A 15,966-nucleotide genomic window follows, 5' to 3' on the forward strand; every position below is an offset into this window, starting at 1 on the left:
AGCCACCTATTTATTTTCGGGTCTATGGTTAGATTAAATGAAGATTAACTTTCCAACTCTGGGAGTTTGCTTTCCTAACTTAACAAATCCTTCAAAAAAACAAGCTTTCTACTCACCAAAGTGGCATCATAATCAACTTTTCCACACCAATATTGCACTTGTTCCAGGTGCATGAAAGTTTAATCTTAGAACACTGTAATTAATAAAATTTTGGACTGAAAATTAGTTTTCAGAACATAACAGTTTTGTAAACAACTCACAATATGTGTAGATATTTTTGTTTTTACACATATACTTTTGGTAATGTGCATTAAAACAGTCTTTAAGGTAGGAGATCTGGAGCACTGCTATTATTTACTATTATTACTTATTACTAACACAAATTATGTTTTGGTAGTCAATTTCAATATTGAAAATTTAATGTATTTTCAGACTTATGCTGAGATGGACCCTACAACAGCAGCTTTAGAGAAAGAACATGAAGCTGTAAGCTGTACTGATTGTATTATTGGAGGAAGAGCTATAGGAATCACTTTAATGATTTTGATAGCATATCAAAGTTCTGATACCTAAAATTTAATCCTACACCCTTCTCCAAAGGATAGGGGTATTCTGTTTTACCCTTATCTGTGTTTCTGTAACACTTTTTTACGTCACAGTTTTTTTCAGCGACTACTCATTACAGCAGCTTGAAATTTTAACACATTTTTCCTGTATGAGGATATGTCATATGCTGGGATTCATTTTTGGAAAAATTTGACAACTTCCTGTTTACAAGGGACTTAGTGAATTTTTTTTTACTTAATATTTTTGAAAGTTGAATTTCTCACAACTACTCATCACAATGGCTTGAAATCTTAACACATTCTTTTTATTGTGGGATCCATTAAAAAAAAAAAACATCAACAACTTCCTGTTCACTGAGGACTTTTTTATGTTCCTGATTTAGTGATTGAAAGCAGGGGTATCACTAGTGAGCCATTGCTCACAGAATTCTTATTTCTCATGATGATTGGCTAATGAAGATACAGGCATGTGCACTTATCTCTGCTGGCCTTATTTCTTTATAGCAGTATTGACATTGTCCCGAGCTGTTTCTGCTTTGTCAGCATTATACCATAAGGACAAAAATGGGTAACATTTGTTTGTCAATAGTGACATTGTTTCTCAAAACTGTTTAATGGAGAAAATGAAAGGTTTGTTTTTATACAATTACATATGGCAGGAGTTCAAATTAGTCCTGTTCAAATGTCTTGGACCCTTATCTCTGATGACATGTAGGACCATGATATTTCATTTACTGTGGTTCTGGACCAACAATATTTTACATTTACTCTTATTTAGGACCTTTCATTTAGAATAAAAAAAAGGTCCAGTAGTGGTCCCTTTCATTCCTGAAAGTAAATTTGAATCCTCAAACAATAATAATAAATGAAATCTTCCTTTTATGTCTTTTTCTCTATTCACTCTCTTCACTCAGGAAAAGACGGATTTCTTAACACTAATGGAGCATTCCAGATCTTTCTAATTGGTATATGTTTTGAATTGTTCTAGATAACCAAAGTGAAGTACATTGACAAGATACAGATAGGAAAATATGAAATAGATGCTTGGTATTTCTCACCCTACCCTGAGGAGTATGGCAAACAACCTAAGTTGTGGATATGTGAATATTGTCTCAAGTACATGAAGTTAGAAAAATCATACAGATATCATCAGGTAGATAGATTCTCTTGTAGTTGGAAATTGTTTAAATCTTCAGGTGGGAGTGGTTTAAATAACTTCTGCACTTGACACAGTAAAAATTTGGATTTTCAACTTGTACCAGCCTGTTGAAATCTAAATTTTATTATCGAGATTGAAAAAATAATTTGACACCTTCAATGAAAATTGTAGGAAACTTCAAAAATAGGAAACTGTTCATGAAAATTTAATTATTACTTGTATTGAGTCACTTGCTGTGAATGAGAGAAAACATATGATGGTTAGAGTAAACAGAGGAACAAACACTGATATTTTTTAGATATAAAATCTTCCTTTCATCATCATATTATATATTTGTCAAACTAAGGCAATGGTGTGTCTGGCATTTAAACTTGTAGATCATGTTAAAAAATCACACAGTGAAAACTGTAAACCGAACACTGAGAAAAGCAAATTTAACTCTGAACAGGACTAATTTCGAAGTTATATATAATTTCCTATTCAAACTGTAATAATTTTACCTGTCTAAACCAATTCCTGTTGATTTCAAATTCCAAACTCTTTCTGTATTTCTTCCACTAATCAATAAGTATTTGTTACCGGTGTAAACAGACCCTGCCAATCAAAAGTTAATTATCTCATTAATTGATCCTTGACACCTCTGAAGCTTAATTATAACTTGGGCCAATTGATCACTCACCTGTAATTAATGAAATGTTAACAGGTATGTACATTGTGGGTGAATGAATGAATGAATTAATTAAAACATTAATTTAAAGTTTAATCTTTTTTTAAAATTGATTTTAATCCATATAAATTGTGTTGAGAAGTAACACAAATTAGAATTTTTTTCTGATCTTGGACATATTGAGTTGATTGATTACACATGCATAGCTTATGCTTATCTTTCTACCTTACAATATGGATAAAAACATTTCAATCTTTTCTTTTTTTCTTCTTACATGTTTCATCTGTCATGTATTTCCAATTCAGTTTACAATCATAGTGAAAAGGCTGGAAAATCTATTTACTTTTCCACCGTAATACCTGTTTATCATTATATTATATTAGAATCTTTTGTGAACTTTTTAATTGACAGACCAATTTTTATAACAGATTGTCAATAAAATCTTCGTAAAATATCTTAAGGCGAACAGTTTGACTTTGTCATAACATTGTCAACAAAACAGATGAAAAATGGTCTATGTGCAGTATAAAATTACTGTCAGTTACTGCTCTGAGACCTTAAAGTAGAACAAAACTGTCTGGTTGTAAGAGACACTGAGAAAACTGAACAAAACCCTAAGTCCCCTTGCTGTTTGGTTAGGAGAGGTTTAACTGTAGGACAAAAGATTAGCAATTCTTGTAAAATCATATATTTGCAATTGTCATGGTGTTGTTTTAGACACAGTGTATCTTCAGACATCCTCCAGGGAAAGAGATATATAGAAAAGGGACAGTGTCAGTGTTTGAAGTGGATGGTAAAGAAAGCAAGGTAGGCTATCAGTCGAATTAAAACTTGATTTTTGGTGAAACCTGCCATTTATTTCCATGTAAAGTTAATTTTTTTTAAAAGTATCACTTTGAAAAGCATGTAAGGAGTTCTTCTGAAAAAAGAAATTTAACTTATCAATTAATCTCAGTTTATTCATTGGTGTAGAAATAAATGTTCCAAACATGCAAATTTTCTATAATCATCTGACAGAATATGCAAATCTTCTATAATCAGTTACACCTGACAGAACATGCAAATTTTCTACGACCAGTTACACCTGACAGAACATGCAAATCTTCTATAATCAGTTACACCTGACAGAACATGCAGATCTTCTACAATCACCTGGTAGAGCATGAAAATCTTCTATAATCACCTGACTGAATATGCAAATCCTCTGTGACCAGTTACACCTGACAGAACATGCAAATCTTCTATAATCATCTGACAGAATATGCAAATCTTCTATAATCAGTTACACCTGACAGAACATGCAAATTTTCTATAATCAGTTACACCTGACAGAACATGAAAATCTTCTATAATCACCTGACTGAATATGCAAATCCTCTATGACCAGTTACACCCGACAGAACATGCAAATCGTCTATAATCATCTGACAGAATATGCAAATCTTCTATAATCAGTTACACCTGACAGAACATGCAAATCTTCTATAATCACCTGACTGAATATGCAAATCCTCTATGACCAGTTACACGTGACAGAACATGCAAATCGTCTATAATCAGTTACACCTGACAAAACATGCAAATCTTCTATAACCAGTTACACCTGACAGAACATGCAAATGGTCTATAACCACCTGACAGAACTTGCAAATCTTCTATAATCAGTCACACCTGACAGAACATTCTAATCCTCTATAACCACCTGACAACATGCAAATGTTCTATAATCAGTTACACCTGACAGAACATGCTAATCCTCTATAATCAGTTACACCTGACAGAACATGCAAATTTTCTACGACCAGTTACACCTGACAGAACATGCAAATCTTCTATAATCAGTTACACCTGACAGAACATGCAGATCTTCTACAATCACCTGGTAGAGCATGAAAATCTTCTATAATCACCTGACTGAATATGCAAATCCTCTGTGACCAGTTACACCTGACAGAACATGCAAATCTTCTATAATCATCTGACAGAATATGCAAATCTTCTATAATCAGTTACACCTGACAGAACATGCAAATTTTCTATAATCAGTTACACCTGACAGAACATGAAAATCTTCTATAATCACCTGACTGAATATGCAAATCCTCTATGACCAGTTACACCCGACAGAACATGCAAATCGTCTATAATCATCTGACAGAATATGCAAATCTTCTATAATCAGTTACACCTGACAGAACATGCAAATCTTCTATAATCACCTGACTGAATATGCAAATCCTCTATGACCAGTTACACGTGACAGAACATGCAAATCGTCTATAATCAGTTACACCTGACAAAACATGCAAATCTTCTATAACCAGTTACACCTGACAGAACATGCAAATGGTCTATAACCACCTGACAGAACTTGCAAATCTTCTATAATCAGTCACACCTGACAGAACATTCTAATCCTCTATAACCACCTGACAACATGCAAATGTTCTATAATCAGTTACACCTGACAGAACATGCTAATCCTCTATGACCAGTTACACGTGACAGAACATGCAAATCGTCTATAATCAGTTACACCTGACAAAACATGCAAATCTTCTATAACCAGTTACACCTGACAGAACATGCAAATGGTCTATAACCACCTGACAGAACTTGCAAATCTTCTATAATCAGTCACACCTGACAGAACATTCTAATCCTCTATAACCACCTGACAACATGCAAATGTTCTATAATCAGTTACACCTGACAGAACATGCTAATCCTCTATGACCAGTTACACCCGACAGAACATGCAAATCGTCTATAATCAGTTACACCTGACAAAACATGCAAATCTTCTATAACCAGTTACACCTGACAGAACATGCAAATGGTCTATAACCACCTGACAGAACTTGCAAATCTTCTATAATCAGTCACACCTGACAGAACATTCTAATCCTCTATAACCACCTGACAACATGCAAATGTTCTATAATCAGTTACACCTGACAGAACATGCTAATCCTCTATAATCAGTTACACCTGACAGAACATGCAAATCTTCTGTCAGTGAATATTTCCTGCCTAGTGTCAAATGGTCATGCTGATATTTTTACTTTGTAATTTCTCATTAATCATGCATTTTACCCATATGCTTCCACTTCAGATAACTTTGATGAATGACTCACTATTTGTAATATTTATCTGAATAGACAACTTTATACAGAAAAATATTCTTACCCAAATTTCCATCCTCCATCTTGGGATGACAGCAACGGTCATTTACAATTTCTTCAAACATCTTCTCCTTTGGCACTACTGAATAGATTTGCATGAAACTTATAATGACTGTTCCTTAGAGTATCCTGCACAAAATGACATGGCCGCCGTTACTAAAAATAGAACATCTGTTGACCCATGCTGGAGTTTTTGCCCTTTTTGGACATTTTTTGCTGTATTTGATGTTATTACTTTCAAAAATCTTCTCCTCAAAAACTACTATACAGAATTCAATGAAAGTTGGTATAATTGTTTTTTAGGATATCCTTAACATGGCCGCCATTACTAAAAATAGAACATAGGGGTCAGACAGCAGATTTTTGCATATATCTCCAAAACCGTTAGGTTTAGCCAAATTCTGATGAGGTAAAAGTATTAAGCATGATGAGATCTATCTGTGGTCAAATTTTGGTGAAAATCTGTTGACCCATGTTGGAGTTGTTGCCCTTTTTTGGGCATTTTTTGCTGTTTTTGATGTTATTACTTTAAAAAATATTTTCCTTAGACACTACTATACAGAATTCAATGAAAGTCTTAATTTTTGTTTTTTAGGGTGTCCTTAATAAAATGACCGTTTGGATTTTTGATCGATTAAAAAACATTGCCGCCTTTACTAAAAATAGAACATAAGGGTCTTACAGTAGTTTTCTGCATATATCTCCAAAACCGTTAGGTTTGGTCAATATCTTTCAATTGCTGAAATATCCTTATAAGGCCTACAAAAGTCTCTTTTTGACTTTTTTTTTTTACAGTTTTCAGCCCATATCTTGAAAACTATGATAGATAGAATGAAACTTTCATTGCTGAAATGATTCTTATAAGGCCTACAAAAGCCTCCAGGGATCAAAGTTGCCAGACAACTCCATATAAGAGTTATTGCCCTTGAAAGGCCAAAAATTACGATTTTTGCAGTTTTCAATCAATATCTTGAAAACTATTATGGATAGAATGAAACTTTCGATTGATGAAATAATCCTCATGGTATGTCATACCAAAGTCTTCATGGAGTCAAAATTCCAGGACAACTTCTTGTTACAGTTATTGCCCTTGAAAGGCAAAAATTTAACCAGGTGAGGGATTCAGGTTCAAGGGAGCCTCTTGTTTATATTTTCTTGAAATCATGTTGAAATGTCTTAATAATATGTTTCAGATGTAGTACAAATTTCTTTCTTAAAAAACAAGGTTGGAGATTAAAATGAAACAGTTAATAGCCAAAAGTAACGAAGGCCTATTTTTGTCAAACCCTCTTACTAAAAGCTTTTGCAGCTGAAAATGAGTATTTCGAAACTTATTTTGATTATTTCTAACAATTTTCTATCTTAAAGGTATGTTTTAAAATGGAAAATTAAGAAATTTGAGTTACAGCCAAATCTGGAAATGTCCGATTTTCCCGACTTTTGATTTTTTTTTAGAAACCATTTCATACATCCTGTGCTAATTTTTATCATGCTTCGAAATCAAATATCAAATAACTTATGTAGCTACTGATCTTCACATGATGTTTTAGCATGAATATAGGTTTCTTTCCTTCACATTTTTATAGGAAATACAGCATTAAGATAAATAAATTAAAGGATCAAGTGCAAAAAATCGATCTTTTGTCTGATAAAATTCTACTTCAATATAGGCCTAAATTAACTTTTTTTCCCACATTTGGACGTTCAAATGGCATGGAAGATTTAATTTTAGTCAGATTGACCATTTAATATAAGTCAAGTTATTAATCAGGTTTGATGTAGAATAAATTTATTTTTCCTTAGCCAAGGTAAATGCTCTATATAAAGTAACATTTCTAAAAACTTTCTGCCATTTCTTTTATAGATTGTGTATTAATGTTCTTTGTGTATTAGATTACTTCCATATTACTTTGCATATTTTATAGATATACTGTCAGAACTTATGCCTGATGGCCAAATTGTTCTTGGACCATAAAACTCTGTACTTTGATGTTGAACCTTTCCTATTTTACATACTGACAGAGGTTGATCGACAAGGATGCCATCTTGTGGGATATTTTTCTAAGGTTAGTCTCTCTCTACAACTTCTGTTTATGGAATATATGGTTAGAGTTCAAATGTCATAATATGCTTTGTCCAACTTGCAATGTAGGCTAACACCAAATTGAAAAAGTCTTTTAAAGGGATTTAGTATGACATTTTTTTTACCCGAAGACAAGATTTTTCACTGCAGTTCATATAAGTTTATGTAAATTTTTAAGGTTAGGTGTTGTGCTTTATAAATGTGTACATCACTTCTGATACTAAGTATTATATCTGTCTCCTATAGATGGGTGAATACAAAAGTTTTGATGTGATACCAGTAGTACTGCCTATCATTATGTAAAAAGTTTATCTTGAAATGTAATATTCACAGAAAAATATTTAAACTTTCCTAATGAATCGCAGAGAATGAGTTTCTGATGAGAAATAATCCGTAAAGTCACATTCTACATTAAACATGACAGTGAATTTATCATTATCGTGAAAATTAATTCTGACTAAAGTACAACAAATGTACATGTATAGATGTTACTTCACATAGGTTCAATCAAACAGCAAAAACTCTTTTACAGATTTTAACATGTGTATCAATTCTGATATAAAGTATTGTATTTTAGGAGAAAGAATCTCCAGATGGTAACAATGTAGCCTGTATCCTTACCTTACCACCATTCCAAAGGAAAGGATATGGAAAATTCTTAATAGCATTCAGTATGTATAAAGTAATGTTTAACTCAAGTAATAATCTTATAGTGAACATTTGATATTGCTGTTAACAATGTCATAAATGCTCACTATTACAATATATATTTATATTTAGGCCATTTATGACTGTAATTAAAGGTTGGATACTTGATTGACATTTGTTTTTATTTTGTATGCTAAATGATACTGTAGAAAATGTAGAAATCTTCTACATAGACAATAAGGAAAGATATTTAATTGTATGGAAACAGCTTTCCCTGTAGTTGTAATGATTGAAAAAGTTAATGAAATTATGATGCCCTTAGTTCAAATTTAATTTGTCAAAATACTTATACTGTAGTCACCTTTCACTAATGTTTACTATTTCTTGTGTATAAAGCAAGTTTTAGAGAAAGATAACACATAGTAGATCAGTGCATGCGATCTTACACTTTGACTTTATAATTCACTGAAAACAGGACGTCAATAGCGTCAACTTCAAAGGCAATTTAGGTTTTGGCAAGATAATTTCACAATTTATACAGTTGTGGGAAATGATAAAATTGTTCTCCCTGACTATTTATACATTGCCTGTTATATGCAGCCTGTTTTTATATGACTGCCATTTTTTTGGAGTGGTATGATGGTATCACCCTGTCCTTTTTTTGGAGTGGTATGATGGTATCATCCTGTCCTTTTTTTGGAGTGGTATGATGGTGTCACCCTGTCCTCGTTATCATCCATTAACTTCAGTTCATTTTGCAATAAAAACTTGATTAAAACTTATCCATTGAAATTTTTACATTGTTCCCAGGGACATGGGGGAGGGCCCTATAGTTTTTGGAGGTTTTGGCCCCACCCCTTTTTGGAAATATGGGACTAAAATGGGGGAAATGGGTGCTATCATTAGAATTGATAGGAAAAGTTTATTGTTCATTTGATTTTTATGATTCATATGTCAATCTATTCCTTTTGAAATTCTGTTTTAGAAATTTTGACAGATTAAGCTTGTCTGTTTTTGTGTCAGAGGGTCCAAAACAGGGCCATGCCTGAAAAAATCAACTTTTTGTATGACAGCAAAAAAATTGTTTCGGTCATGTAATGGTATCACCCTGTCAGTTACATCATTGTTGATGTCTGTTAACTTTAGTTTATTTACAAAAACTTGAGTAAAACTTATCCATTCTTTTTGAAATTTTAACACATTGCTCCTAGGAACATGGGGGAGGGCCCTATAGGTTTTGAGGTTTTGCCCAAACTATTTTGGAAATAATGGGCTAAAAGTGGGTAAATAGGTGTTATCTTTAAAATTGATAGAAAAAGCTTAATGTAGATCTGATTTTTATAATTCAGATGTCAGTCTGTTCCTTTTGAAATTCTGTTTTGAAATATGTCTTTGATAGGGTAGGGTTATCTTGAACTTTTATAACTTTTTCAGTTTTGGTCTGATTTCAGTTTTCTTTTATTAGATTCCTTATGAAAATCCCTGCCTGCATTTTTAGCTCATCTGGCCTGAAGGGCCATGTGAGCTATTGCCATCACTTGGGGTATGTCGTCTTTGTAATTGTTGTAACAATTTTAACTATTCTTCTCTGAAACTGGGGGACCAATTTGAACCAAACTTAGTTCCTTAGGGTATTCTGCATAGAACTTGTGTAGGGATTTTTGATCCATCGAAAAACATGGCCACAGTTACTAAAAATATAACCTAATGGTCAGACAGAAGTTTTTCGCATATAACCATTAGATTTAGCCAAATCGGGTAATATCTGGTCATTCTGTACATGTAATAGATGAGTAGTTAGGATTGTAAAAAATGTTTTTACAGGTTATGAGTTGTCAAAGTTAGAAGGAACTGTTGGATCACCTGAGAAGCCACTGTCAGATTTAGGGAAACTGAGTTACAGGAGTTATTGGTCGTGGGTACTGTTAGAAATACTTAGAGATTTTAGAGGAACATTATCAGTCAAGGATTTAAGGTAATTATTTCAAACATGAGAATAAAAGATAAATATTTTTTTTCTTCTTCCCATTTTTGATCTTTGATCTTGAACCTTGATATTCAGTCCATAGTAAATATTTATTGTGTGTAGGCTTTGATCACAAGGTCAAATAATGCTATTTAACTACAACAGGACTTGTCCAAGCGGTAACTTTATTTTGTATTTTAAAAATAGGATTCAGATATTTTGCTTGTGGATTTACTTATGTCTGTTAATACATTTTTTTACCACTAGTTGTTTACAGCCAGACCAACAGAGATGGATTCAATCTCAATATCTTGTTTTCTATGAGATATGACCTCAGAAGTTTGTATTTATATCCAGTAACATTGTGGAGGATTTTTCCATGATCACATCCCAACAATACTCATCTATCTAACTTATCATTGATCATATATTGATTGATTAGCCATGTTAAACACTTATTAATTGAGCTCTCTAGACAGTTGGATTTATGGTTTTGATGATCAATTTTTATACGACTGCAAATAATATTGGTTGCGTAATGGTATCATGCTATCAGGGTTGTCTGTAGGCACTTCCACGTCCTCTCAATATTTGAATATAACTGTATAGATCTTTATGAAATTATACCAAAAGGTGCCTTACAACTACAGGAACTCTGGGATTGATATTTAGGATTGTGACTTGAACAGTTAAGGAATTAGGGGAAGTGGTGGTATTTCTGTTCAAAATCATGGGGGATGAAACTTTTGGGAGTTCAATCAAAGAGTTAAAAATTTGCAGAGCTAATTGATCATAAACCATTTGATTTGTGATTGATTAGTTACGTTGGGTTATGTTTGACCTCAAATTAATCCAACTGATTATTCTCTTTTCAAATTTGAGGTGCATTTTTATATGCCTGTCAAAATTTTGACAGGACGTATTGTGGTATACAATGTTTGGTGTCTGTTTGTCCATCATGAACATGTAGCACAGTAACATGAGAACAACTTAAGTTTTTTTAAATTTAACATTGTTTCTTATGATGGTGAAAGAGTCTGTACACATTTTGGTGAAAATTAGATTAAATCTTTTCGAGTTACTGGACTTAGTAACTAAAACAGGTGGTGTTTTTTTTCACTTTTCACACCATATTTCAAAACAATTTATGATTAATGCATAAAACACACTTTAAATTACATAACATTACACACTTGTTATTTATATTATTCTGAAGATCTTTATACATTTTTGTGATGATTTTTTATTCTATTTTTGAGTTATTGAATTTTTTGTTTTGGTTTTTTTTTTGTAAAAAAGTTTGTTTTTTTTTTTTTCACATGTAGCCCCATATGAGGTGAATTCAGGAGGTACATTATTCCTTAAAAATTATGTTAGGGTGGTTGGGTCACAAAAACTGCCTTCCAACACTCCTATTCATTTTATTGATTAAATAGCTCTTAGAAAGACCAATATGGAGAATTTATTTTAGAGAAATATTATACCATGAACGCTAAAACTTGTTGTAACAATTTTGTTTTTCTCTTTTATCAACTTTCTGTTTTATGGAATCTTGAATTTTTCAATTTATATATTGACATGCAAAATTTTCATTGCAAAAATCTTTGTTTCCTTTATCAGAATTATTGCTTGAATTTGGTATCATAAAAAAAAATGTGGTTACAATTTTTGTTGGTCTCTTATATAAACTTCCTATAGAGCAGGAATAAGGAATGAGTCAGGATATACTAATCATGACATCCTTTACAAATAAGGAATGAGTCAGGATATACTTAGCATGATATCCTGTACAAACCCATGTTATTCAAAAAAACATTTATGTATTTTCACCATATGATGGGTGTATCATGCGCTCGTGGCACAGCTGTTTATTTATTGAAACTGGCACAACAGCATTAACTTGACACTCAAGTCTGATGGTTGATGTTTTATTTTCAGTCAAATGACAAGCATCACCCAGAATGACATCATCAGTACTCTTCAATCTATGAACATGGTTAAATACTGGAAAGGACAACATGTGATCTGTGTCACTCCCAAGCTTGTTGAGGAACATCTCAAAAGTTCGCAGTACAAACGTTCTGTGTTGACAGTTGATACTAGCTGTTTACGATGGGACCCACAGAGAAGACCATCTAAAATGATCAAGAAATAAAGGATACACTGTTTTGTTAAAGTGGTTCAAAATATTCACCATTTCCTTCAATATGCATACTAGTGATGTTCACATCGTAATGGCAACAGCTCACATCCAAGACCTTCCCTAGGTTGATTTTCTAGGAAGTGGTATAACTGCTTTTGCTTCTAAGAATATCTAATGTAACTACTTTATATAGCTTTGTCTGTACAAGTAAAATGATACCTAATATGGCAACCTTCCTAGCTTGTCATGGGCTAGCAGTTATATTTATTAATCTTGATCTACAACTGATAGCATTTTCTTACCTTTTTCTTAAGATATTATAAATGTTTTAAAGTTCTGTGTGTATTTTTTTAAAAAAATGAGTTTCTTGTTCTTATGCAAATTTTGTTGTTAATTCATGTGTAATATTTCTCATCTGTTGTTTTTTTTTTTTTAATTATTTAAATGTTCTTTTTTTATTACATGATAGAAATAAAGAGTGATAATGATCTTTAAGGATTACTAAATGGCTATATTTTACTTTTTTATAGGTTTGTGCATGTACATTCATCTCATTGAATTGCATTGTAATATCAACATTTTAATAGGGCTTATAGACCATCTAAGAGAGATATTCAGCATTGAAAACTTTGATTGTAGGGGTCATTTTTATGAAAAATTGTAGTAAAAAGTAATAAAATATGTTTGAAAATTTTACATTTCTTAGTGTATCTTTTTCAAATTTGCCTGCAATCCAAAAACTGAACTTAAATAAAGTGAGAAATTATGAATAAATAGGAAAGTATACCTTATTTAAAAAAAATACAACATAACCTTCAAAGAAGACAAATTGAAAATTAAAATAAAAAACATTTCAAGATGTTGCAATTGATTAGGCAATTCAGTTCAACACAAAGGAAGAACATATTTTTTCTTGAAGATACCAAAATATATGCAATGACTTTGACTAGAGGTATTGAAATTGGCATGGCCTCACCACGAAAAAAATATCAGCTTTAGTTGTTATTTTTAAAATGATAAGAGAAATATTTCATTATCATAGATGAAATGACTTTTGCTTTGTTAAGATATATAGAATTCACCCCACCTGGCACCAGTCTTTAGTGTAATCCAGATTACTTATTTGCTTTTGTACTTTGTGGTTATTTCTTGTTCTTTGTTATGCATGTCTGTTTTCCCTGTTTAGTCTTTGTCCTTGGATTATTTCTGTTAACATTCGAACCTTAGTTCCTTTGATTACTCTTTCTTAGTGAAGATCTTATTTTTTACTTCATAAGTCTTGCTAGGTTATCCGTTTTGTTCAGCTCTCATTTGATAGTTTCAAGTATATGCATGTCGAGCCATTTCCAGCAGCATTTGGTTATACCCTTATAATTGATGAGCTTACCAAATGATTTGACATTTGTTTTTGGGTACATGGAACATTTTGGGAACATACCACACAAGGTCAAATAAACTTAAATGGTGGAATCTCATCAAACCTTCACAATATGGTGGGTGGCAGGTTTTCATTTTTTTATTCTTTATTTATAACCAGATTTTTGCTAACCTAATTTTAGATATTTGAAGTATAGATATTTTCTAAATCCATAGCCACATCAATTTCAAAGAAGAAACATCATTTTAGTCACCAAGAAATAAAAGATTAGTGTGTTATAGTATCTCAATATTAGAAACTGATGCGAAAGAAATCCTGGTTTTGAAATTCCTGCCCCATTTTTTATATATTTTATCATTTTTTTTAAGGGCAAGAGGGGATGAGAATCTAATAATTAATATGATTTGGCCTAATCAGTGCTGTAACTTCGAAAGTCTTCTGTGTGCATGTACCATGATTTATGACAGGACAGATGGTCAGACTAAAGGATCTGTAGATGTTGGCTGCATTTTTATTTTCTAAGAAAATGATATCTATTATTCTTTGTGGGATTGTCATTCTATATTCTGCAACTATGTATGTATGGGATTGTTAGGATGAGGGTGTCATTCTATATTCTACAATTACGTTTATATGTATTAAAGATGATAAAATCACTTAAAAACAAAGATGGACCGTTTATTAAGAAATCCAAAAATAGTAAAATAAAACTACATCAAAATTGTCCTCAGGCACCCGTGGTTAGATTCAAAAGGCGTCAGGATTATCTTGACTAATAGTTTATATTTCCTTTAAGCATATTTTTCTATTGTTTCTCTTTTTTAATTTATTTTTGTAAAAATTCTACATTATCTATCGGCATTTTATACTATAAATGATTAATAGTTTTACTTTCCTGTTCACATGAATGTGGTAGAAAGCTCCTTGTTATCATCATATTCAACGATCAGAGTATATATTCTTCGAGAAAATGGGATGACCTAACTGTACAATTAAAAGTTTGTGCTTCTTTGAATTATTACTTTCATACATAATTTCGGAACAACTCTGCCGACATATACAGTAATACTATCAAAATAAAAAAGGAGACTGCAAGTTATCCTAGATTAACAAATTATTCTCTTTTATAGTTCCATTCTTATTTTTCTTCGTTGTTTAGATCTTCCATTTGTGTTCAATTGGTAACAACCTTTGTTTTTTATGGTTTTTCAAAAAACCAACTGACTTCATCTACGATTCTTGCTGGACAACATAATTTAGTAATGTTTCACCTTAAATGTTCAATTCAGTGTTGTTATATAGATTGAAGCAGAAATTCTATTTTTTGTTGAGGTGCAGAGGTTTTTTGTTCTACATTTGTAGTTTGGCCATGATTCTTTTACCAGGGTGATTTTGGGTTATCAGTGATGTAAGTTCCACTCTACTGCGAAATTTTTTTTAAAAATCTGAAATCCTTTGGCAGGTTATTGTTGCTACCAATTATTTTTTGTTTATTATATGTTTTGTTTACTGTGTACATTCAGTATTATTTAATACATGTAGCTTTAATTTAATAAGATACATGTGTTATTTAGAAATAAAATTCTCTGAAGGACAGTTTGATTTGACTGTAGAGGGTAACATTACATATGTGCTAAGATCTTTAAGTTATGAATGTTGACTTCACTATTACAGTTCAACATCAAAAAATTTGAATATACAGTTAAATTTGGAATACCGTGATTTGCCTATTATTCAGTGACAACAGCCTCATACCATAAAACCAAATTTGACTATGTTAACAATAGAATGCTAGATTACACAGTCACCAGATGTTTTAAAACAATATGACATTTAGGGAAAAATAGTTTTGTGCATATATTTTACTCAAGTTCTTCATGTAAAATGAAGACAAGAGACAATGAACTTGTGTTAATATTTTTGTGTTATAGGAGTTGCCAATAATATTGATGCATTATTTGATAGGTATTATACACAACATCTAGTTATTGCATAACATCAGTGTATACAGTACAAATGAGATATGAATGTGGACATTAATCATACTTAATGTGTTCAGAAATCATTTTATCTTTATTGTTAATAAACATTTTTCCATATTTTTTGAAAGTTATTCTTAAAGACCATAGATATATTAAAGAGTAATCAAGGGAACCAAGATTCTAGTGGAA

At 31.8% G+C, this 15,966-nt stretch overlaps 1 protein-coding gene across 1 annotated transcript in view; it reads left to right on the top strand.

Moving 5' to 3' along the window:
• Positions 1-15,894, top strand: part of LOC148618348 (histone acetyltransferase KAT8-like) — a 46,857-nt gene extending 30,963 nt beyond the window's left edge. Inside the window, exons 4-10 of the mRNA XM_088577137.1 lie at positions 433-486; positions 1,555-1,719; positions 3,110-3,199; positions 7,503-7,643; positions 8,238-8,331; positions 10,133-10,283; positions 12,213-15,894. Coding sequence (XP_088433263.1) covers positions 433-486; positions 1,555-1,719; positions 3,110-3,199; positions 7,503-7,643; positions 8,238-8,331; positions 10,133-10,283; positions 12,213-12,429 — 912 coding nt within the window. The 3' untranslated portion in view covers positions 12,430-15,894. The remainder of the gene's footprint in view (positions 1-432; positions 487-1,554; positions 1,720-3,109; positions 3,200-7,502; positions 7,644-8,237; positions 8,332-10,132; positions 10,284-12,212) is intronic.
• The last annotated feature ends 72 nt before the right edge of the window (positions 15,895-15,966 follow it).

Source organism: Perna viridis, chromosome 4, assembly GCF_037379345.1.
Source record: "Perna viridis isolate PV_CMFRI_1.1 ecotype Kerala chromosome 4, ASM3737934v1, whole genome shotgun sequence".
Lineage (NCBI taxonomy): Eukaryota > Metazoa > Mollusca > Bivalvia > Mytilida > Mytilidae > Perna > Perna viridis.